This window comes from Acomys russatus, chromosome 13, assembly GCF_903995435.1.
Source record: "Acomys russatus chromosome 13, mAcoRus1.1, whole genome shotgun sequence".
NCBI classification, from domain to species: domain Eukaryota; kingdom Metazoa; phylum Chordata; class Mammalia; order Rodentia; family Muridae; genus Acomys; species Acomys russatus.
Window position 1 is genome coordinate 42,126,616 of NC_067149.1, and position 23,562 is coordinate 42,150,177.

The window sequence follows — 23,562 nt, forward strand, 5'->3', positions numbered from 1 at the left end:
AAAACCTGGAATAAACCCAGCTGAAGAGGCGAAAGACTTCTACAGTGAAAACTAGAACACTAAAGAAATTGGCACTCGATGATGAAAAGACTTCTCATGTCCACAAGTCAGGATAATTAATACTGTTTTTAAATGGCCACACTACTGGAGCAGTGTTTACATTGGTTACAGTTGCTAATAAAATACAGATTATATTCTTCATGAAACTAGAGAAAAATCCTAAAACAGATATGAAGGAAGCTGGGTATAGTCCATGTGCTGTAAAACAACTTTATGTGGAAACAAAAGACCCCATAAAGTCAGAACAATCCTGAGTTAAAAAGCATGGCTGGAGAGATGCCTCAGTGCTTAAGAGCACTGTCTGCTCTTCCAGAGGTCCTGAGTTCAGTTCCCAGCAACCACATGGTGGCTCACAACCACCTATAATGTGATCTGACGCCCTCTTCTGACATTCAGGTGAAACACTGCTGTATATACAATAATAAATAAGTATATTTTTAAAAATGCTGGGGTCACCACAGTACCTAATTTCAAAATATACTATAGAAGCTGGGCATGGTAGTGCACGCCTTTAATTCCAGCATTCAGGAGGCAGAAAACTGTGAGTACAAGGCTAGCCTGATCTGCGTAGAGAGTTCAAGTCCAGCCAGGGCTACACAATGAGACCCTTTCTAATATGTTTTACACATACTCACGCTGTAGTACATAGCTGTAGCAGCAAAACCAGCATGATGTATTAGTGCAGAAACAGTCATGTAGACCAATGGAATAAAATATAGGAACCCAGAAACGAATGCATGCAGCTGTAGCCAGTTGGTTCCAGGAAAAGGCACCAAGTTCATATATTGGGGGAAAAGACAGTCTCTCCCATAAATGGCACTGGGAGAACTGGGCATTGGCGTGTAGAAGACAGAAGTACATGTAGAGTTTGTCTAATTCTGTACAAACATGAACCCAGGGAGATGATGGCTCAGTATTTAAGAACACTGAGCATTTAAGGTTCAATTCCAAGCGTCCAAATTGTGGCTCACAACTGTCTGTAAGTCCTGTTCCAGACAATCTAGCACCCTTCTCTGGCCTCCAAGGGCACTGTACAAACATGGTATGTAGATGTACACTCAGGCACACACACACATACACATAAAATAATAAATATTTTTTTAAAAATTCAACTCAGTGCTTGGAGGAAAACACCTCCAAGGTCTGACAAAGGTCGCTGTGCCGCTCATGAGTCTGGTGGCCCATACTTCTCACTTCTCTGGGTCACCTTCCTCTTGGTTTCCTTGCCAATCATTGTCCTCTGTTGACACACCTGCCCTGTGTTTGTATCCCAGTCCTGTTTAGCTCAGCTTACCTGGTACCCACAGGACTTTCTATCCCTGCTCTTTCTGTTTTGTTTGGGCGGTGCCAGGGATTGGATATAGGTTTCACACTTCAAAGTATGTATTCTGTTCACTGCACCACAGCCTCGGCCCTGCCAGTCCTTGAAGTCAACAAGTGAACCAAGTTTGGTCACCTTTCCTAAGTGTCCCCAGGGAAAACTCCTCTTTTCTGTTCTCTTATCTTCTGCCCTGTTCAGTTCTTCATGAGTTCAGAGCCCTTCTTTGTTTGTTTGCAGTGGGGATGGGCCCAGGGCCACATGCATGCTAGATAAGAAATCTCCTCCTACTGACTGAGCTCCGTCCACATCCAGCCTCTGAACTGACTTCCTCATTCGCAGTCCTTTGCTGCTGCAGGTGTCTAGTACTCTGTGTGTATCTGCTGCTAGCTCTATCCAGGACTCTTCAGCCTATTCCACACCTTTTGTGGGCTGGTACTAGGAACCAGTCCAGTCAGCTTTGTGCCTGCTGCACTTGCCCCACGCTCCACAGTGGGATGGCTGGTCTCCTCGCACTCCTACAGAAGCCAATCCTCTGTCCCTTTTCCTTGGACTCTTTCCCTATCATCCTCTGCACTCAGCCTTTTCGAGCTCCCTGGCACCCTGCTCTTCCATCAGGCTTTCCTGTGGCCCAGCCTGACACTCGGGTCCTTTCCCTGCAGTCTTAGTCCTTGATAGGCAGACACAGGTGTGTTCTGTTGTACAGGCCCTTGTCAGCACTCCTTACTTCTGCTTCTAGAACCCCAAAAAAGTGGGGAAACTAAGTGTCTCAGAAGCCTTGGCAGTAAAATCGTGCAAAGCACCTCTGGGTGATAGGAAAGCTGTCTTCTTAAATGTTTTATTATTTATTCATATTTGTGCCATCTGTCTGTTTCTGTGCCATATAAATACAGGTGACTGTGGAGGCCAGAAAAGGGTATTGGGTCCCCCAAACTGCAGTTGTAAACCAATTAATTACAGGGGTGCTAGAATTGGAACTCTGAGCCATCTACCCAACCCCTGAGTCTTTAAATAGTAAATAAAATTATTTGACTTATTCATTGTGGTCCCAGAGCCTGAGAGTTACTAGGGAGCATGGACACTAGGCCTTCTTACTTCATATCCAGGCTCTTCTCCACTAACAACCTCAGTTTCCTCAGTTTACCGAACAGCATCTTTCCTCACAGTGTAAATGCCCTTTGACTGCAGAAAGTACTGAAGTGAATGCCTCCTTGTTATCTAAAATGTCTCACATTGGATAATTCCTGTAAATTATACCTCATCTTGCAGTCAAGGCACATTCTTACCCTCCCAAACAGGAGTCTTCATTATGAATTGCATAGAGAATACCAAATGCTACATTTTACATCTTGTATGAAATGTTGGACACAGGCTAACGTTGCAGTGCAATAAAACCTGTTTAATATTTGTCTCTCGGTTATCATTGAAAACGTTCTTAATAGGTCAAAAGATGAGTCTTTACTTACCTTGAAGACCAAGAAAGCCTACTTTTCATTCTGTACTAAGAATAAATCTCTTCAGGATTCTGTTTAAATGCAGGCAGCTCTAACACATAGCTAGAAAGGCTTCATGGGTATTGCTTTTATTTGTGCCTGACAGATTCAGCCTAGTGCATCATAAAAAACAAACAAAGAAACAAGCAAACAAAAATTGCCTTAAGGGCTAGAGAAATGGCTCAAGGGTTAAGAACACGTGTTGGTCTTGCCGAGGACCTGAGTTAGCTTCCCAGCAGCCACCTGTGACTCCAGTTCCAAGGGATCCAACACCTTCCTGTAGCCTCCATGGGTACCTGTACTCAAGTGTGTATTCTCCCACATAGACACATACACGTAATTAAAGATAAATCTTAGTATTCTAGTTTGTTCTCATCTAACAAATGGTAAAAATACATGTATTCCTAAAGGTTTCTATACCTATTACATACCTGTTGTACTTTTCCCATTGCTGTGACAGAATATCATAGAACAACTGAAGGAGGAAAGGAAGGGTGTGTTCCGACTCATTGTTCCAGGACATGGTTCCAGGATGTGATCATGGCAGGGAAACCCTGGCACGAGGCATGAGGCTGCTGGTTACATGGTCTCCACAGTCAGAGAGCGGAGAGAGAATAAGTGCTGGTGCTGAGTTCAGTTCTCTACTTGCGAGTCCAGGATTCCAACCCATGGGCTGGGGCCACCGATGCTTAGGTGGAGGTCCTCATCTCCATAAGCCCAGGCTGGAAGCCCCCTCACGGGTGTGCACAGAGGCTGGTCTCCTAGGGGACTCTTGGTCCCGTTAGCTGACAGTCAATATTAGCCATCACAAACCTACCTCTTGTCAGCCTCAGACCCAAACATCACTTTTAAGCTATAACCTTCCACTTGTCCTTATAGACCCATGGCCATCCTGCATTCCATCCAACTTAAGAGGTTCCTATGGCCTTCAATAGCCTAAGCCTGTTCAAAAGTTCAAAGTCCAAAATCTCTTTTGTGTCTAAAGACAAGCTCTTAACTGTAGGATCTTTTTTTTTTTTTAAGTTATATATCGCCAATACCTGATGGCATAGTCAGTATCTCTAGTCCCGAAGGGAGGCATGGAGGTACAGTGGGAAAGATCAGACAGAAACGAGACTGAAGCCCAGCATGCTTGAAGCTGAACTCCTGTAGCTTCATGTCTGCTGTCTGGAGCTCATAATGGAGTCATCTGGGCCCCAAAAGGCTAAAGGTATTTTTGCCTTTGTGGATTGGCTTTCATCCTTCGTACACCTTGCAGTGAGCATCTCCAACACCCTGCTGTCCCCACTGTAAATTAGGACTCACCTTCACTGCCTCACCTTTACTTGCTTGGCCTCGGGGACCTTCGAGAACCTTGACACGAGCCTCCATGAACCCCCTAACTATTGAATTTTTTCATGCTTGTAAAAGTAGCTTTCAAGTTCTTCAAGCTGCTGGACTGGCCACCATGACCACAGTCACAGCCACCACTCTGTGCTGTGTCCCCAGGGAACACTTCCCAGGGTCCTGCTAAGAGCAGGGAGCACCTTAGCCTCTCAAGTGAGTTTGTATTTTCACAAGTTGGAACCCTCAGGAGTGTGTGTGTCCTAGTTCAGAACAAGGGTTTCTGTTTAATGGTGCTAATATCTTTAACGGTTACAACTGATTCTCTGTACCCTCTTGGTGGGCAAATTTAACCTCCCTCCTTTCCCTACCACACAGCATGCTCTAAAACAGTACTTTCCTTCCCCTGCCCCTGTAGTCTTGGATAAGAGCAGTGAGTGGTGACTGTAGCATGGCCTGAGTGCTAGCATGTCATTAGTGCATTGCTTTTCATGCAGCTTTACTCACGTTCTCAGGGCACGGGCAGAGTGAAGCCCGATTCTTTGCCGGAGTGCAACACGAGCGAGCTGTGGAGCGCTTCTCAACTCGCGCTCTTTTCCTCCTGAAACCTTATGAGCTTGGCCTCCACTGCGCATGCATCTCTTGTCACACTGGTTTCCCACTCCTGCATCTCTTGGCATTCTGGTCTTCCAAACTCCCACCAAAACATCCACTAAACTCTGTTTACAGCCACCTTGGGCTTTTTAAGCCCAAAGTTCCAAACCTTCCACATTTATTCCCCAGCTCTATTCCAAAGGCCCAGGAACCACGCAATCAGGCTTATCATAGAAAGGCCCCACTTCCGTGACCAATATTCTGCGTTAGTACCTTCCTCGCCACTACAACAAAATACGACTAAAGCGACCTTCATAAGAAAAGATCTGTTTGGCTCACAGTTTGAGTGTGCAGTCCATCCTGATAGGCAGTTTTAACTATTTACCTGTGTCTGGCTGTGTAAAATTCTCTCAAATGCACCGTGGTTGCAAGCAAAAGAGGTTTTAAGAATCCTTGCTCTGGGCTGGAGAGATGGCTCAGTGGTTAAGAGCACCGCCTGCTCTTCCAGAGGTCCTGAGTTCAATTCCCAGCAACCGCTGTATATATAATAATACATAATAATGAATACATAATAATGAATAAATAAATCTTTAAAAAAAAAAAGAATCCTTGCTCTATAGAATATTAACGACACCCGTTAAAGGGATTTATAAAGGCTTTAAAATAGACAATATTTTAGGGCTGGTGAACTGACACTGTTGTGTTAGCTGTGTATATTTAAAACTCTCCCAACTAAAAAATCTCTAAAGCTTGTTTTATAGAACTTTTCTAAACTTTATATAAAAAGCAAAAAAATTAAGTACTGAGTTTGGTTTGATTTTTAATCCAGATTTGGAATAGAGGTAAGTAAATCACAGTATAGGAAGCGAGGAGCTTTGCTTGCTGTTACTGAAGGGAATTATAAATACAACGAAAGCACATTGTTGAAAACATGTGGTTAATCAGCTGCAAGCTGGTCCTTGTATTCTCATGCTATTTACAAAGCTGAGGATGCATATTTTGCTTGGTCACTAAGGACATAGCCTTTAACATCCACTGTGACATTTGTTGACTTATTTAAACACTAGTGGATGTATGGTCAATCTTCTGAGTCCGAAGCAGTTCTTTTATTTTATTTTTTTTCTTGATAATATTTTTTGGGGAAGTTTCATATATTTGTGCAATGCCTGTTGACCCTCCCTCTAGCTTTTGCTAGAGCCCGCACTATCTCCCTCCTAGCCCCACGTCCTTGTTTCATATTTGTAATAAGTGATTCCAACTAGTGCTGCTCATATGAACACGGTGTGTGTGTGTGTTTGTGTGTGTGTGTGTGTGTGTGTGTGTGTGTGTGTGTGGCCACCCACTGAGGCTCAAGCAACCTTCCAGAGCCACATCTCCAATGGAGAGTGACTGATTCTTCCTGTCTCGGTGCCACCAGCCACCAGAAGCTTCTTCGAAAGTGGTGGGACCTCAGAGGCTTCTCCAGCACCCTGGAACTCCCTGGACTACAGGCTCATTTCTAACCCACAGTGCTCCTACCTCAGCATCCCCAGTGCTGGGACTACAAGCATCTCGCATGGGGAAGTTTTCCTATTTAAATGCCCATATAAGACAGTCAACCTCAACAGGGGTGTGGTAGCACAAGACTTTAATCCCAGCATTTGGGAGGCAGAGGCAGGTGGATCTCTAAGAGTTTGAAATCATCCTGGTCTACAGAGTGAGTTCCAGGCCAGCCAAGGCTACATGGTGAAACCTTGTCTCAAAACAAAACAAACCATCAAAAAAACCCAACCTTTAGATGACAGCTAATTCATAACAGATTTTAAATAAAACACTTTAGATTTAGCTCTTGTCATAAAATTAATTTTCTAGCTTTAGGAATAGAATAGCTTTTATTCTAGAAATTAAAATTAATTTTTAGAAATCCATAGCCTTTCTTTCTATTTCTAGAAAACACAGAGACTGTCTAAAAGTGGAACTGTCAGCTCTGGAGTGTAAAAACCAATATGAATGCATGCCTGTATAGCTAAGAGTTAATACTAGGAAAGGAGTGTGCTTTTGGCCAGAAGCCACAAAACAGTGAAAATGTACTGCCTAGTGTGGCGCGTAAGCAGGAGATAACCAAGTCAACTCAAATGATCCTGACCCATATTGGTAAGTTAGCCCATGTTGGTGGTCACAATCCAGCAAGTGAAGGTAGCTGAATCTGAACCAAAGTGGTTCTTTAAATAGACACACAGCCAGGCACAGGCACAAACAGTTCTTTGGCAAACAAGATTGTTGCTAAAGTTGATTTTCATTTTTCCTTTGATACAGACAGCATTAGGATTTTTAAATGTGTGATGGCAACTAGAAGCTGTGCACACGAGCCTTTGGAAAATTCCCAAGAGCTCAGTGCTGAGACTGACATGCTGCTTTCCTGCTAGGCTATGTTCCCTGTCCAGATGTGAGCGTCTAAAAGTGAGGCGCATGTATATGGTGCACTAAAAGTGAGGTGCATGTATATGGTGCACATGGGTGGTTCGTTGATGTGGTACATATGCAGGGTCTACATGAGTGGTTCACAAGTATGGTACAAATGGGTTTTCACAGCCTTGTGCATGTACATAGTTCATAGATGTGTGCATGGGTATGTCAGAGTTCTGGTACATATGCAGATGACTTGATGACTTGAGTGGAGAAATAAAAGTATTAAAATACATAATATGATGTAGAATGCAAATTTTTCGTGTACTTAAGAGATGCAACAGTTCCCACACCGGCACAGACCCTATGAGGAGGGGGAAAAGAAGAAGTAGAAGTTGAGATCTTAAAGGAATTCAGGCACCATGGGCAGTGGGCTTCACTCTCCTCAGCTGGAGTGCTCAGTACTGACCTCAGATAGGCAGAGTTCCACATGGCCTTCTTGATGGCTTTTCTTGTCCTCTGTCCCTCCCTTCTTGCCTCTCTCGTCTTTTTTATTTATTTTATGTATATGAGTGCTATCTCTTCATGTACATCTGCATGCCAGAAGAAGGCATCAGATCCCAGTGTGAGATAGGCGTGAGCCACCATGTGGTTGCTGGGAATTGAACTAGGACCTCTGGAAGAGCAGACAGTGCTCTTTCACTGAGCCATCTCTCCAGCCTGCCTCTCTTTTTGTTTTCCGTTTCCTTCCTTCTAACAGGGTCTTATGTGGTCCAGATTGGCCTTGGATTCACTAGGCAGCCATAGATGATCTTGAGCTCTTGCTCCTCCTGCCTTCATCTTCCTAGTGTTGGGATGACAGAGTGCACAATCCCGTCTGGCTCAGCTGGCGCATCCTGACTGATGGCACTTTGGATTTTGGATGTGTAAGATTGTGACACTCTCCAAGGAGTGGGTCCTCTGCTGACTCTGATGAGACAGGGAGTCAAAGGTGGAGCTGAGGCTGCAGTTCAGGGCTCCAGTACTTGCCTAGCTCAGGGAGAGAGCCTGGTTGCAAGCCCAGCACCAATGCAAGACAAAAGAAGTTGATTTCAGAAAGTTTGTTTATGCAGATTACTCCTACAAAGAGACTGAACTTGACAAATTCTTTAGGATGTTTTTCAAAGTGTGCCTTAAGTGAAGTAAGCTAGTCACTAAAGTGTAAGTCACATATGCTTCCCCTTCTCCAAAGGATCTGTGGTGTTAGTCTCACTGTGACAGAGTGGATGGTGCTGGGGGGAGGGGGTGGCAGCTAGGAGAGAGACAGGAAGCTGCTCTTTAAGGATGATGAGAGGGCATGGCTGTGCATGCCTTTAATTCCAGCGCTTGGGAGGCAGAGACAGGCTGATCTACATCCTAAGTTCAGGGCAGCCAGGACTGTGTAGAGAGCCCTGTCTCAAAAAAGTAATAATAAGTAAGTAAGTGAGTGAGTAAATGGTGCAGAGCTCCATGGCCAGGAATTGCAACAGCCCCAGAGGTCTGTGATTGAATTACACTTCCAGGCTGGGTGCACCAACAGACAGCAGGGTGCAACTGTAGTCTTAAAGATTGGCAGTGTCTTAAGGGAGTCTATATGCTGGAGCTTCCATTGGCTGCCTGTTTAGAGGGAAGGTTTATTTATTTATTACATGCCAAGGGAGCTGGCTAGAAGACAGCCAGCACTGAGTCTCCTGGTCCAGGAAGGTAAGCCACCGTGTGGGTTCTGGAACCCAAACCCAAGGCCTCTGCAAGAGCAACAAGTGTTCTTAGCTACTGAGCCATTTCTCCAACCCCAATGTTTTCCTTGAATTAAGCTCTATTTTTTTGTTTGTTTTGGTAGGCCAAGAAGAACAGTGGCCATGGGGGACCCTGGACTGTCCAAGCTGCAGTTTGCCCCCTTTAATAGTGCCCTGGATGTTGGCTTCTGGCACGAGCTGACTCAGAAGAAGTTGAATGAGTACCGCCTGGACGAGGCTCCCAAGGACATCAAGGGCTATTACTACAATGGTAAGCAGCTCCCAGCTCCTCACACCGTCCATGTTCCTGTCTGTCCTCTGCGGGCGTAGCGCCCCTTATTATGCACTTGTTACTATTGCTTTGGCGCACTGGGGATGGAGCCAGAGCCTCATGAACACTAGACAAGCCTCCTCTGGGAAGGGGCATGCTTGTCGTTTACATCCACAGCTTTCTAGCTTCTTGGATCGTTCTTGACTTTGGCCCCAAGTTATTTTAAAAAAATTTCCCTCTTTGAGGAAAAAAGAGGAGTGGTGAAACTCAAACCATTATTTATTTATTTATTTATTTATTTATTTATTTATTTATTATGTATGGTGTTGTTTTTGCTTGCATGTATGCCAGCATGTCAGTAGAGGACACCAGGTCTCATTATAGATGGTTGTGAGTCACCATGTGGTTGCTGGGAATTGAACTCAGGACCTCTGGAAAAACAGACAGTGCTCTTAACCTCTGACCATCTCTCCAGGCCCAAAACTAGTTACAAGTCCCTCCCTGTCACTCTCTCAAGACCCTGTATCTGCAAGTCATGGGTTAGCTGACTGGAATAGGGCATCGTGGGCTCAACTTTCAAATAAAAGGATATGAATAGATGTTTTTGCACTCTGGCTTGTCACTGAGATGAGATACTGCTTCCACACAGGTGACTCTGCCGGCCTGCCCACCCGCTTGACGTTGGAGTTCAGCGCTTTTGACATGTGAGTATTGATTTGTGCTGGGTCCAAAGAACCCTGCTTACTTTGGGCGAGGAGTGAGCATTCCCTGCAGGTGGGCCTTTGAGCAGCCAAGGAAGCTCCGGGTACAGAAGCAGTGCCTCCCATTAAATGCTGTAAATAAGGACTGTCTGCTACAGTTGTTTATTAGGGGGAAAAATTAGTCTTTTTAAAAGCCTGTCACATGTCTGGTTCTATCTAGATTGATTGGTGCTCAGATAAAAGCCCTCCAGGTCATCATTGTAGAATATTTTATCATTCTATATTAGTACCTTTTTGTTTTAAAGATTTATTTCTATGTATGTATGCATGCATGCATGCATGTATACATGTATGTACATATGTATGCATGTATGTGTGTTTGCCTGCATGTATGTCTGTGCACCATGTGTGTGCAGTGCCCATGGACGACAGAAGAGGGCATTGGGTCTCTGGAACTGAAGTTGCAGATGGGTGTGAGCCGCTGCGTGGGTGCTGGGAATCAAACCTGAGTCCTCTACAAGAGCAGCCAGTGCTCTTTAACTGTTGAACCATCATTCTAGCCCTTTAAAAAATACTTCAAATTACATTTTGTTTATTATTGTGAGTGCATGTACATGCATGTGAATATGCATGTGCCATGACACATGTGGAGACGCCAGAAGACAACTTGCAGGAGACTGTTCTCTCTACTTGTACCATGTTAGTCATGTGATTGAACATAGGTGGTTAGTGCTGGCAGCAAGTACCTTTATCTTCTGAGCCATCTCCCTGGCCTCCTCTACTTTAATAAAATCTCTCAAAATATTAATGTACTTTGTCCTCATCAGATTTCAGATTTTAAAAACATAACATAAATGTAGAACAATGTTAGTGTTTATATCTTTATAGGATACCTGCTGGTGTCTCTTTTCTCCTTCAGAGCCTTCTTTTCTTAAAAAAAAAATGTATGTGTGTGGCTGACTGCTTGTACGTATGTATACCACATGCATGCAGTGTTCATGAGGCCAGAAGAGGATATCAGATCCCCCGGAACTGGAGTGACAGGTGCTTGTCAGCCACTTTGTGGGTGCTGGGACTCAAAGCTGGATCCTTTGTTAGAGCAGCAGGTGTTCTTACCTGCCAAGCCATCTCTCCAGCCCCTCTTTTCACAGCTTCCTTTCCCCATCATAACTACCTACTAAAAACTTATCAAAGCAAACTAAATCCTAGTAATTCCCAGTGGGAGCCTGGTCAGATGTGCTCAGTAGCTTGTCTGTGTCTGGTGGTACCAGGAGCCATCCTGGCAGTGTCTGTGGTCTTGGAAGTAGCTCTGTCCCTCAGAGCAGGGCTCTCTGATAACCTGCGCACCCCTGGGATATTGGGACACGTTGGACAGAGTTCCTTCTTGCACTGTGCTTCGTGCCAGCCTCCTTCCTGCTACCTCAGCATTAATTCTGTAGAGCTGTCTGATGTGGGTGGCCTGCTGAGTGAAGGCTCTGCCCGCATCTCCTCTCCAGGCTAAAATTTGCCCTGTGTGGTTTCTCTGTCCTTGCCCTGTGTGGTTTCTCTGTCCTTACCCTGTGTGGTTTCTCTGTTTTAAGACTGCCTTCAATGCTTTCATCCTGCCAAGACGAGGAATGTCTTTTTAGTGGAGAAGTGTGATGACGGGCAGCGGGCAGCCTACGGTGACTCATCTCTCAAGGGAAGGCTCCGCCACTGACAGCTCTCTCCGCTATCCCCACTAGGATGTGACATTTAAGGATTGCTTGTGGCATTTAGCAGAGCCATTGTTACTCATGGGCCCCTCCTCACCTGCCCTAGATTGAGATCTCTTTCCACCAGGGCCCCTGCAGCTCCTTTGTTCCCACACATGGAAAGATATCAAAAGACACTGGGTCTCTGGCTCATCTACTCTCCTCAGGCTGATTAGTTTCTGTGTACCTCCCACGTGACAGCAACAGTAAGCCATTAACTGCAGGAATATCTCTTTCTAAAAATGTTTAGATTTATTTGTTTTATGTGGATGAGTGCTTTGCCTGAATGAATGTATGTATGTGTGCGCCGTGTGTGCCTGGGGCCCACAGACGTCAGAAGAGGCCATGGATCCCCTGCAACTGGAGTTAGAGGTTGAGAGCCAATATGTGGGTACTGGGAACTGAATCTGGGTCCTCTCCAAGGGCAGCCAGTGTTTCTAACCACTAAGACGTCTCTCCAGCACCTGGAATATTTTCATTTAACATCGTACTATCCAAAATCCAGGCTGATCACTTATAGCCAGCAGATGTGTTCAGAATCAATCTTCTTCCACTTTTATCCCTCCACTTCCTGCAGTGCTTTTGTGGAACCATGTGGCTGGTGCCCTAGATTAACAGTCATCTGGCTATCCTGCATTTTATCCGTGGTCCAAATGACATAGCAGCTGTGTGCAGAGCTGTGCAGTGCGGGTCTGGTGGGACAAGCAGGGAAAGACTTAGTCCTGGCTCCTGAGAAGCTGTCTGTTTTCCAGGGTATGTGTGGCCATTCTTGAAAATGTGCTGAGATACTCGGCATTTGCCAGGAACACAGGAGCTGCTGTGCAGGGCAGGAGGACCACAGCCAGCACAGGGGTTGTAGCCTGAGCTGCACGTTCTGCTCCACTGTGATTGTGTGACCCCAGGTGTCCACGTGTGCTTTCTCTCCCTGTGATGAACAGCATGGCTAAAGGCAGCATGGGGAAGAACGGCTTTGTTTCATCTTATAGTTGTAGTGCTATGGTGCGGGGAAGTCAGGGCTGGAACCTGGAGGCAGGAACAGAAGCAGAGGCGTGGAGGAGTGCTGGTCACTGGCTTGCTCTCCATGGTTGCTCAGCCTGCTTTCTTGGACCACATGCTCAAGGATGGCACCATTCCCAGCAGGCTTAGCCCTCCCACATCAATCAACAAGGAGAAAATGCCATATAGACATCCCTACAGGCCAGTCTGATGGAGACAAATCTTCAAACGAGGTTCCTTTTTTTCCTGGATGACTAGCTTGTTTCAAGTTGATGTGAACTAACCATCAGTTTTCATAAGGCTTAAGTGGGGAAAGAGCTGCTAGTTAGAGCTCAGGGCCTTTGCAGTTCCTAGTTCAGCCAGTTCCTCCTCAATTTGATTATGGGAAAGAATAAATGTGAACTTTCTTTGAGAAGAATAGGAGGTTGACAGCTGAGGGCTGGGGGTACAGAGGGTCCCCAGACAGTGCCTGCTTGCTTGTGCTTGAGCAGGGACCAGTGAACTGCTGGTCTACTTCCCACCCAATCAGTGGTGTCAGGTGTACTTGTCACCAGGCGATTTGTTCAGGGTCCCAGCCATGCTGGCTAACTGTGTTTCTCTCGTGTCTAGGAGCGCCCCTACGCCTGCGCGCTGCTGCCCAGCCATGGGAACCCTGCACAACACCAACACGCTCGAGGCTTTTAAGACTGCAGACAAGAAGCTGCTTCTTGAGCAGTCAGCAAACGAGGTTAGCTGCACAGCCATGCTGTCTTGTTATATCTCCTAAGGTCCAGGCGTGTGCACTGTGTCTACTCAGGCACACGGGTCTGTCACAGACATAGCATATACGAATTACATAGAGGCCCTGGGGAGCTTGAGGGTTTTTTTAGTAGAGGGAAAATTCACCCATTGTGTGTGTTCTCTGAGTCAGTTTAGTAAAGAAGCGTCTACAGAAGCCACACTAACAGTGATCACACCAACATGGCAGAAAAACATGAAACATGAGTCTTCTCTGTGTGGGTCCCAGTGGTCACTTCCCTCATGGTGGGTGCAACTCTGAAGAGCTGCATCAGATCTCACTTCATGAAGGAAAAAAAATCCTAACCTTGACCAGGCTCAGACTTCTCCTGGAGTCCCCACCCTACCCTCAGCCAATTCATCGGAAAGTGGGGTCTACTCTTCTATGGTTCAGCACCACCAGGGTGGTGATGTGGCTTATTTTCCTCCCATACCTGCATTTACAAAAATAATAATTTGTTTAATTTTATTTTATGTGCGTTGTTGTCTTGCCTGTGGATGGGCATCTCAAAGGTGTGAGTGTTTACTTGCCTCCTCTGTGCTGAGGGCCCCTGAGGGAAGGTGCCAGGTGCTCTCACCAGGTGATAATGATGGTGCAAGGCTGGTGGAGAGGCAGTGTGAAATAAGCAGAGAGGAGGTAATCAGCCACTTCAGTGCCTGAGAGAAGCGGCAGGCTAGATGGGAGGAAGAGCTGTGCTGAGACGCTCAGCGGCTGGACAGAGTAACCAGCAGTCCGACCTAACGCCTTCCATTCTTCTGGCAGATCTGGGAAGCCATAAAGTCTGGTGCTGCTCTCGAAAAGCCCGTGCTCCTCAACAAGTTTCTTCTCTTGACCTTCGCGGTAAGCAAACTGTACCACCCTGGCTCAGCCCCACAGGCCAACAGGAGCCTCTGCTCTCATCTCTAAGCCGGTCCCTGGGAGTGTGTGTGCTAAAGAAAAGCCTGCTGAGTAGTGGAGATAACGCTGGGACCTGTGAGCAGTGAGGAGCCATCTGTGCCTCTTGATCACTTTATAGTCACTGCATAATTTCTCAAACATGGTGACCCGACGGCTCCCGACATTCAGCACAGGACAGAGCAGGCTCAGGGAAGAGAGGCTTCAGGGTTGTTGAATGTCTGTGTTAAATAGCATCCTGCAGCCAGGGGTGGTGACACATGCCTGTGACTCAGGAGGTAGAGACAGAAGGATACTCACAAGTTTGGGGCCAGCCTGGTACACATTGTGAATTTCAGGCCAGCTATGTAACAACATTCTGTCTTAAAAACAAGCAGACAAAAACCAAATAAGTACCCAAGACTGCCATGTCCTCCAGCTTGCTGTAACTACCACGAAACTCTTTATGTAAAAGTGGCTCATGGTTTCAGAGGTGTTGGTCTGTGGTCCCTGGCTCTATTGTGCTTGGTCCTGTGGTTTCAGAGAATATCACCATGAGAGCATGAAGGAGGAGCTGCTTACCTCATGTGTCTGGGAAGCAAAGAGAGAACCAGGAAGAGGCTGGGTGCCCAGTGTCCCTTCCTTTAAAGGCATGCCCTCAGTGGGCTAATTTTATCCTGTTAACCTCCACTCCCCTAACCCCCACCTCCTAACAGTCCAACTGGCTCTCAGCTACAGCCTGGGGACCAAGATGTTAACATGCATGCCTCTGAAGCCACTCCAGGTCCAAACTCTCAGCAGCAGCCAACGCAGAGAGGAAAAAGGCCGTTATACCACCTGGCTTTAGATACACACACTTGCTTACCAAGAGAGAAAGAAAGCTTTTCAGTACACAAGACTTATACAAATGTTAAGTGCAGCCTGGAAGGGGGAAGAAATCACACCTGCCAAGAAGTTAAGAACCCAAGACCTGCTTTCCCTGTATGCTCACACACAACCCCAGAGGTGAGGAAGGCATCTGCATATGTGCGTGTCTGTAAAACACTGCTGTGTCTGTCAAGTGTATGTATGTCCCATAGACTTCAGCTTACATGCAGCATCAGATTCCTTTCCCCCAGTGGGAGCAGCGCTTCCATGACCCACAGTGGCCATACTGACATTTGCTCTCACTGCCTGCACATGTGCCTCTAGGCACATTAAGGTTCCTGTGTGTTAAGTGTGTCACTTTGCCACAGTCTTGTTGCCTTGGCAATCATTCCCCTTCCACACATTTGAAATGTTTATTTACTTAGTAAAGCTGGGTGTATTATGAAAGTGTTCTCAGATAGACAGCCCTACACATTGGAAGAAAGCAACCACATTGGTTTCTTTTAACTGAGCCTTGCTTCTTCAAATGCTCCCCTTCTCTGTCATTCCCTACCAGGCACAGGAGAGGCTGGCAGGGTACACACCTCAAGCAACCCGAGCGTCACAATACCCCATAGGTTACCTATGGGGGCACATTTCCCATGAGTATGGCAGAAGAGAAGGATCTCTGGGGCTCTGTCACTTGGATGTCAATCATTTGTCTGCTTATGAGTTCATTGGTAGGATAGATTTAAATATTGCTAAAGGTTTCAGAGTTTTTTACTTGAATACGAGTACCTTTTTATACTAAGAATTCTTGTTAATTAAACATTAATCCATTTTTATACCATGGATCCTAATTGATAATTTCAGCTTACTGAGAAAATAGCATCAGCTCTCATTATACTTTTGAGCAGTTTCCTGCAGTCAGTGGGTATCTGCCTTGCTGTCCTTTTTTTGCAAAGTGTTTTTAGGCAGGCTGTACAAAAATAAAAATAAAAATGTCTCCTTTAAAGTCTTTAGACACAAAAGGTTTTATGTTTAATTTGTCCAAGATCGTTTGTATCATGAAAAGAAAAGAAAAAAGAAAAAAGCACAACTCCAAGAAATCAAAGCTCCAGCTTCTCGAGATGCCCTGATAAGCTGGCAGGAGCTGCCCCCATCTTGAATTGCTTAACCTTTTGCTGAAGATCAGCTGTGACAAATCACTTAAACACAGGGGAGTGCACACTCCCAGGCCTTTGGCTCTCCTTTCTGCAGTTCTCAGGCCTCAGAGGGCTAAGCCTTTTATTTACCTTCAGTTGGCAGTTGTGACAGGAGACTCTTTTCTTCTTCTTGGTGGCCGAGTTGGGGGCTGTGGAGCGTGTTATTATTAGGCACGCACCTGGAACTGCATTACATACATACTTCTGTTTCACAGTCATCCAGTGATTCCATTTCTTTGAAAACTCAGGAGGAGGGATATCCAGAGAACGGACTGGTGTGTCCAAGGCCAGGGAGGCGTGGGAGTGGGTCCCTTCTGCTCCTAGGGACAGGGTTTCTTCTTGAAATAATAAAAATGTTCAAGAATTATTAGTGGTTCAGCCATGTCAAATGACAACAAGCCCCACAAAATTATGGGTTATGAATTATGTTTTGATGTAAGAGGCCTCTAGGGGCTGGAAATGGCTTGGTGGGTAAAGCGCTAGCATGTGCAGGCATGGGGACCTGAGTTCAGATTCTGAGAACCACATAAAAAGCAAGTGGGTGTGGCAGCCACCAGATGTGGAGCACAAAGACGCTGGCTAGTCAGATGGCCTCCTCAAGTGAGCTTTGGGCTCAACCAGAGACCCTGCTTCCACACATGTATACATGTTACACCCTTGTACACACACACACACACACACACACACACACACATACACATGAGAACACATACACATATGCATATATAGTACATTCATATGCAAAAACCAAACAATCTAAATCAAAAGTCATGGGACAGCTCTGCAGTTCTCATTATTAGCAAGGTGCAATAGAAGTGGTTCCTTAGCTGGAGAACTGCATCAGAGCCCTGGCTGCTGATGAGTGAAGAGGCTGTCCAGGAGTCACAGAGCTCTGGGGTCCTTCCCCATGAGATAGTCACGCCCTACTGCCACACTTTGGCCTCAAAGTGTGAGTTCAGAATAGCTCAGAAACTCCCCCTGCATGTGGTAGTGGCCAGCTGCTCCTTGCATGATGTCCTTGTACCTCAGTACTTGGAGACTCCTCTATCTCAGACTGTCAGTCAAGGACTCACTGTCCCTTGCTCTATGGAGAAGGCCAGCCGCTGGTAGCTAGAACCAAGGCTTAGTCATTGTCTGAGTGTTGTGTTTGCCACGTACACAGCAGGCATTTAATAGTTGCTAACTTACACTTGACTGGAAGACATTTTGGAAAGCAGCATTAAACAGGGCAACATCCTTAATCTGAAAGCTTGAAACGTTCCCAGATCAGGACATGGTAACACAATGGAAAATCCCCCACTTAAAATGCTGCTGCACTAAAAATACTGTGGAAAATGGCATGCAGGTCATGGAGATGAGATGTACATAGCACACAAATGAATTTCCCTTTTTAGGCTTAGGTCCCATTCCCAAGGTATTTCAGGGTATATATGCAAACAGTCTGAAATCTTAAAAAGTTACAAAATCTGAGCCATATGGACTATCAAGCCTCTGGGGAAGGGTTCCCTCTGATGTGCAGAGGAGGCCAGATAGTGTCCTCCACAGGACTGAGGAGTGCTGCTGTGTTTTGGTGTGGTCTTCATGGGAAGCCTGCTGGGTGTTTTCACCTTAAAATGGGATGATACCATACCTCCTAGGGTAGTTTCTTCCAAAGCACGCAGGAGTCAAGGGTTCAACTTCTGCCTCTGAGTGAGAAAGTCGGTTATGAGGTGATGTGGGCCAGGAGGCCTGAGATCTAGGCAGAAGTTCTGTGTTCTCTCCCTGAGGTTGATGGAGACAATCAGGCAGACTTGTTTCTCTGTAGTCCTGGCTGCTCTGGGCTTTGTTGATTAGGCTGGCCTTGAACTCACAGTGATCCACTTGCCTCTGCCTCCTGAGTGCTGGTGTTAAAGGTGTGTGCCACCATGCCCGGCGTGTATCAGCTTTTTAATGCATTTGCTTTTCTTGTGGTTTTTGAAGTTGGGTCTTATGTAACCCAGGTTGGTCTCTAACTTGCTATGTTGTTAAGGATGTCCTGCTTTTTCCTCTCAGGTGCTGGGGTTACAGGCGTGCATCACTGTTTCTGGTTTAATATATTACATTAATGGATGTGTGTTGCTTTAACTCATAGGACCAATGTTACATACAATTTTGTTTTGATGTTTTTACCCTAGGACTTGAAGAAGTACCACTTCTACTACTGGTTTTGCTGCCCTGCCCTCTGTCTCCCTGAGAGCATCCCTCTAATTCAGGGCCCTGTGGGCTTGGATCAAAGGCTTTCACCAAAACAGGTATCAGCAAGCAAAACAAATGTAGGTAAAGTGGGGCTTAGCTGTGAGAGCAGGTGTGTGGCTCAAGCTGAAGATGAGCCAGAAGTCTCTGGATAGAGGAAAGGCACCTGCAGAGCGCTCCAGATGGCACGGGAGCAGTGTTTACTAAGTGCTGATAAGGTCATTGTGCAAGAAGGAGCTGCAGTCCTCCAGGTGGCCTGTGGAATTGGGGAAAATGCTAAGCCCACTGGGAGGAATTACAAGGACATCTGAAAGACTGAGATTTACCAAAGTGTGTTTTCTATTTTCAGTCTGGGGAAGACACACAGCCTTTAAGGAGAGTCTGTGAAACACACCACCCCCATGTGTCGCGCCCCGCCACCCCTGTACCAAATGACAGAACCTCCTTTCTGGGACAGGTGTGCAGGTCTAGTTCCTTCCTTCAAGAAGTCCATTAGAGATTATGAACAATTATAACTGGGCCAGCAGAATGCAGACCTAGCTGGAGAATTCTGGTTGTTTTTAAGACCTTGACTGAGGGTCAAGATGACCTGAGTTCCAGAAGCCTGTCAGTTGGTGAGACGCAAAATCTGAAGCTGACACAAAAATTTAAGGGCAGGGTAGGTGTAGGGAAAGGATTTGGCAATTAAGAGTGCTTACTACTCTGGCCAGGGACTGATCCTAGCATCCACATGGCAGCTAACCATCTGTATCTCCAGCTCCAGAAGGTTCAGTACCCTCTTCTGATAGCCTGGTACACTATATGCAAATAGTATACAGACACACATGTACAAAAATACTCATACACATAAAATAAAAAGAAATAAACCTTTTAAAAAGATTCAAAATTTAAGTAACGTGAGAACAAATACATGGCTGTAGTTTTCTGCAACTAGTTTTCTAAGAAGAAACCTGGCTTGAGGTAACACAGTCTAGTTGGAGATTGAATATTCATGTTTAAGGAGGAAAAAAAATTCTCAGATCATTTTAGGAACTATTGTCCAACCCTTTCAACATACTATCAAAAGAAAAAAAAAATGGTTCTGGAATGGAGAGATGGCTCAGTGGTTAAGAGCACTTTTCTTGCTAAGGACCCAGGTTTGGTTTCTAGCAGCCACTTGATGGCACATAACAGTCCTTAACTCCATGTCAGAGGATCTTGTGCCCTCTTCAGGCCTCCACAGGCACTGCAGGCACCTGGTGCACATACAGACATAAAGGCAAAATGCTTATACACACACATAAAATAAAATCAAATAATGAAACACTTTCAAGACATTATAGATTCTGCCTTCTAAGTGAGTGAGTTGTATGGCATGTGGATCATGTCATAACAAAACTGAAAAAGATGATGATGAATTTTCTCACTGGATGGACCATGATGGATTATTACAGAAGAGTGTTTGGTTACCTCTGTGAACCTCTGTGATTGACAGCTTAGGCAGCCACCATTCTGACCCCTTGTGTCCCCCTTGTGCCCTGAGAAGGCATAGCACAGGGAAAATGTCAGAATAGTTAGTAGGTGGTATCAATGGGCACTTGGTGAGTCAGTTCTTCCGGGCCAGCTGCTTTGGTGGTTCCTTTGACCAATTTTGGTCCTTAGCTCGGAGCTGTATTTCCTAGAGGGTGCCTTCACCTTCATTGTTTTCAGATCCAGGCCCTGGAGCGTGCCTACGATGATCTGTGTCAAACTGAAGGCGTCACGGCCCTGCCATACTTCTTAATCAAGTACGATGACAACACTGTGCTGGTCTCCTTGCTCAAACACTACAGTGATTTCTTCCAAGGTCAAAGGACAAAGGTCAGAGTCTATGGGTATCATTTTGCTAGGCAGTTAAAATTTTTGAAGTTTGTGTTATAGTAGATCACTTTTTTTGAAGTTTAAAAGTCACATTTGCTTAGCCCTCCACAGGATGCTCTAGAGTGTTTCCTTCTCTGTCCTCTCCCACCTCCATTGTCCCCAGTTCAGCTCCTCCTCCTCCTCCTCTTCCTCCTCCTCCTCAGATCCCCCTAGCTCTCTCACAGCTCCACAGTCTGGACTCCTCACATCTATTAGTGATGAAGAGATCTGTTTTCCTTCCAGATGATGTCATACATCTGTGTTCAACTTCCCAGCACCACCACTGAAGCCTGCCTTACTCCTGGGCAGTCTTCTTGCTTCTATCTTGCATAATACTGTTAGGGAACAGTCATCCTCAGACTGCCCATGCCACTTGGTCATCCATTGAACAGAGCCCAGTGGGGCCCTCCTTCTGGTCCCACGACCTTTCTGCTCATCCTCTAATATTCTCTCAGTAAACCATTGCTCTAACTAAGCTTGCCCACTTTTCTCCAGATTTAAAACACCCCCATCACCCAATCAAACATACCTACATCTCTTTCTGTCTATTTTCACTTGCACTGTCATCTTCCTGTCAGCACTTAAAACACTCTGTGCTTAATAATGCTTCTCTCACCCCAGAGCATCCTTACAGGCAGGGCATGGGTGGTCCTTCCCTGTCTGGCCTCCCTCCACACAGTACCATGTTAAACTGTTAAGCAGGGCCCATGTTGATTGGTTGGTGTCTGTGGAGTGTGTAGCACTTGTCTTTGGTCCTCAATCAAACTCTTTTGAATGGATGAGAGTATTGCAAATGGGTTTTTTGTTTTGTTTTGTTTTTTAAAAGTAACCAGATATGTAGTATGCAATTTGAGCCATACATCGGGTTGTGAATGAAAATGATCCACATGCATCAGGAAGTTGTGTAATCAGGTGGAGGAAGTAAAATCTATAAGAGTTGAGAAAAAAGAGGCCTTTAACTAATGGTATTTGAACCTAGAACCCAGGAGGGCCTTGTGAATGTTAAGCCAAACTCTTTGTTTTAAAATCAACTACATTCATATTTCGTTTTTCAGAGGAAAGGTCCTCAAAGAATGAAGATTTAACTTTTTTTTTTTTTGAGACAGGGTTTCTCTTGGCTCTCCTGGACTCACTTTGTAGACCAGGCTGGCCTCGAACTCACAGTGATCTGCCTGCCTCTGCCTCCTGAGTGCTGGGATTAAAGGCATGTGCCACGACACCTGGCTTTGAAGATTTAACTTTTAAAAGTCTTTAAAATTCTTTCATCCAGGTGATAATAGGGTGGTAGTTGCCTAACAGGCCAGTCTTTAGTAACTTGCCTATTTATTGCATGTCCCACCTGTGACAGCAGGCAGGGCTGTCTGAGAGCTATGGAGGTCAGCCTGATGGAGCAAATAGATGCTCTTCCCCAGTGTCACTCCATCAACCTTCCACAGGGGCTTTCGCAAACTCAAAGTCTCATGATAAATTTATCAAATAGATGTCATGGTGTCTGCATGTCCTATGTGGGGAAAAAAAATGATACTGCCCATCACCTTGACCGATGACCAGCTTCCTAGAACCCCACACTCTCTGCCTTCCCACCACTACATTGCTCTGGTAAAGCCATCTCTGCTTGACCCTGCACTTCTAAATAGACCTGGATCGGCTGCTCGGTGCTGGTACCAGCCAGCTCTGTGGCCCTGGGAAAGCAGAGTGACTTTCTCTTGACTTGACCTTTCCATCAAATACCATAGGACTGCTCTTTCCACGATTTGGTGAAAACTAAATGTGCTAATATGAATAAAATGTTCAGCAGAAAAGCTGGATGTGGTAGTACATGCCTGAACTCCTAGAACTTGGGAGGCAGGTAGAGTTTGAGGCCAGCTTGGTCTACATAGTGAGTTCCAGGACAGCCAGGGCTATGTAGAGAGATCTTGTCTCAGGAAAGGAAAAAAAAAAAAAAAAAAAGATGAGCACATAGTGGGCATTCTTCATGTACAATTGTCCCTCAGTATGTAGCAGGCACTCAGTATATATACACCACTTCTCTTCCTCTTTGTGTCTTCTTCCTCAGAATATTTTAAATTTGTTTTTATTTTACTTATTCACTTTATATCCCCATCGTAGCCGCCATCTCTCCTTTCTTCCCAGTCCCACCGTCACTCCCTCTTCCCTCCTCCCCCTTCCCCTACTCCTCAGAAAAGGGGAGCCCCCTCCACCAACCCATTCCAGCACATCAAGTTGCATCAGGACTGAGCACATCATCCTGGACCAAGGCCGGGCAAGGCAGCCCCGCCAGGGGATCATGATTGAAAATCAGGCTACAGGGTCCATGTCAAAGACAGCCCTGCTCCCCTTACTAGGGAACCCACATGTAGACTAAGTTGCCCATCGGCTACACATGTGGAGGGGGCCTAGGTCCAGTCCTTGGCTGGTGCTTCCGTCTCCATAAGCCCCCATGGGCCCAGGTTATTTGACTCTGTTGGTCTTCTTATGGAGTTCTTGTCCCCTCCAGGTCTTTCTATCCTCCCCTACCCCCCACTCTTCCACAAGGCTCCCTATGCTCCACCTAATGTTTGACTGTGAATCTCAGAATCTGTTTTAATCCGCTGCTGGGTGGGGCCTCTCAAAGCCTAGCTATGCTAGGCTTCTGTCTGCAAGCATATCAGAGTATCATTAATAGTGCCAGGGCTCTCTCCATGGGGTTGGTCTCAGGTTGGAGTAGGCATTGGTTGGACATTCCCTCAATCTCTGCTCTATCTTTATCCTTGCACATCTTGTAGGTAAGGTAAATTAAATTTTGGGTCAGTTTTTGTGAGTGGTTTGGTGTTCCCCTCCCTCCACTACAAGTCCTCTCTGGCTAGAAGGTGGCCTCTTCGGTCTTAGCTAGAGTCACTCCCATATCCTCCCAGGAGCCCTACCATGTCATAGTCTCCAGCTTGTCTCAGAGGTGCCCTCGGCCTTGTTTTCTGTTCTCCCTCCAAGCCTTCTGGTCTCCTGACCCCCACCCTCTGCTCTCTCCATTCCTCAGCATATTTTAAGAGACTACCAGATCTCGAGTCTCCTCTGAACTCCTCTGCAGGGGTTCTATAGACCAAGGACCTGTGCAGCCAGGACTGTTGCCTCTTATTCATTAGAACTATACCATTGGTTAAGGTCGG

At 45.8% G+C, this 23,562-nt stretch overlaps 1 protein-coding gene across 1 annotated transcript in view; it reads left to right on the forward strand.

Moving 5' to 3' along the window:
* Positions 1-23,562, forward strand: part of Atg7 (autophagy related 7) — a 220,649-nt gene that overhangs the window by 23,405 nt on the left and 173,682 nt on the right. Inside the window, exons 2-7 of the mRNA XM_051155105.1 lie at positions 9,032-9,198; positions 9,848-9,902; positions 13,238-13,355; positions 14,169-14,246; positions 18,484-18,600; positions 20,231-20,380. Of these exons, the coding sequence (XP_051011062.1) occupies positions 9,051-9,198; positions 9,848-9,902; positions 13,238-13,355; positions 14,169-14,246; positions 18,484-18,600; positions 20,231-20,380 (666 nt within the window). The 5' untranslated portion in view covers positions 9,032-9,050. The remainder of the gene's footprint in view (positions 1-9,031; positions 9,199-9,847; positions 9,903-13,237; positions 13,356-14,168; positions 14,247-18,483; positions 18,601-20,230; positions 20,381-23,562) is intronic.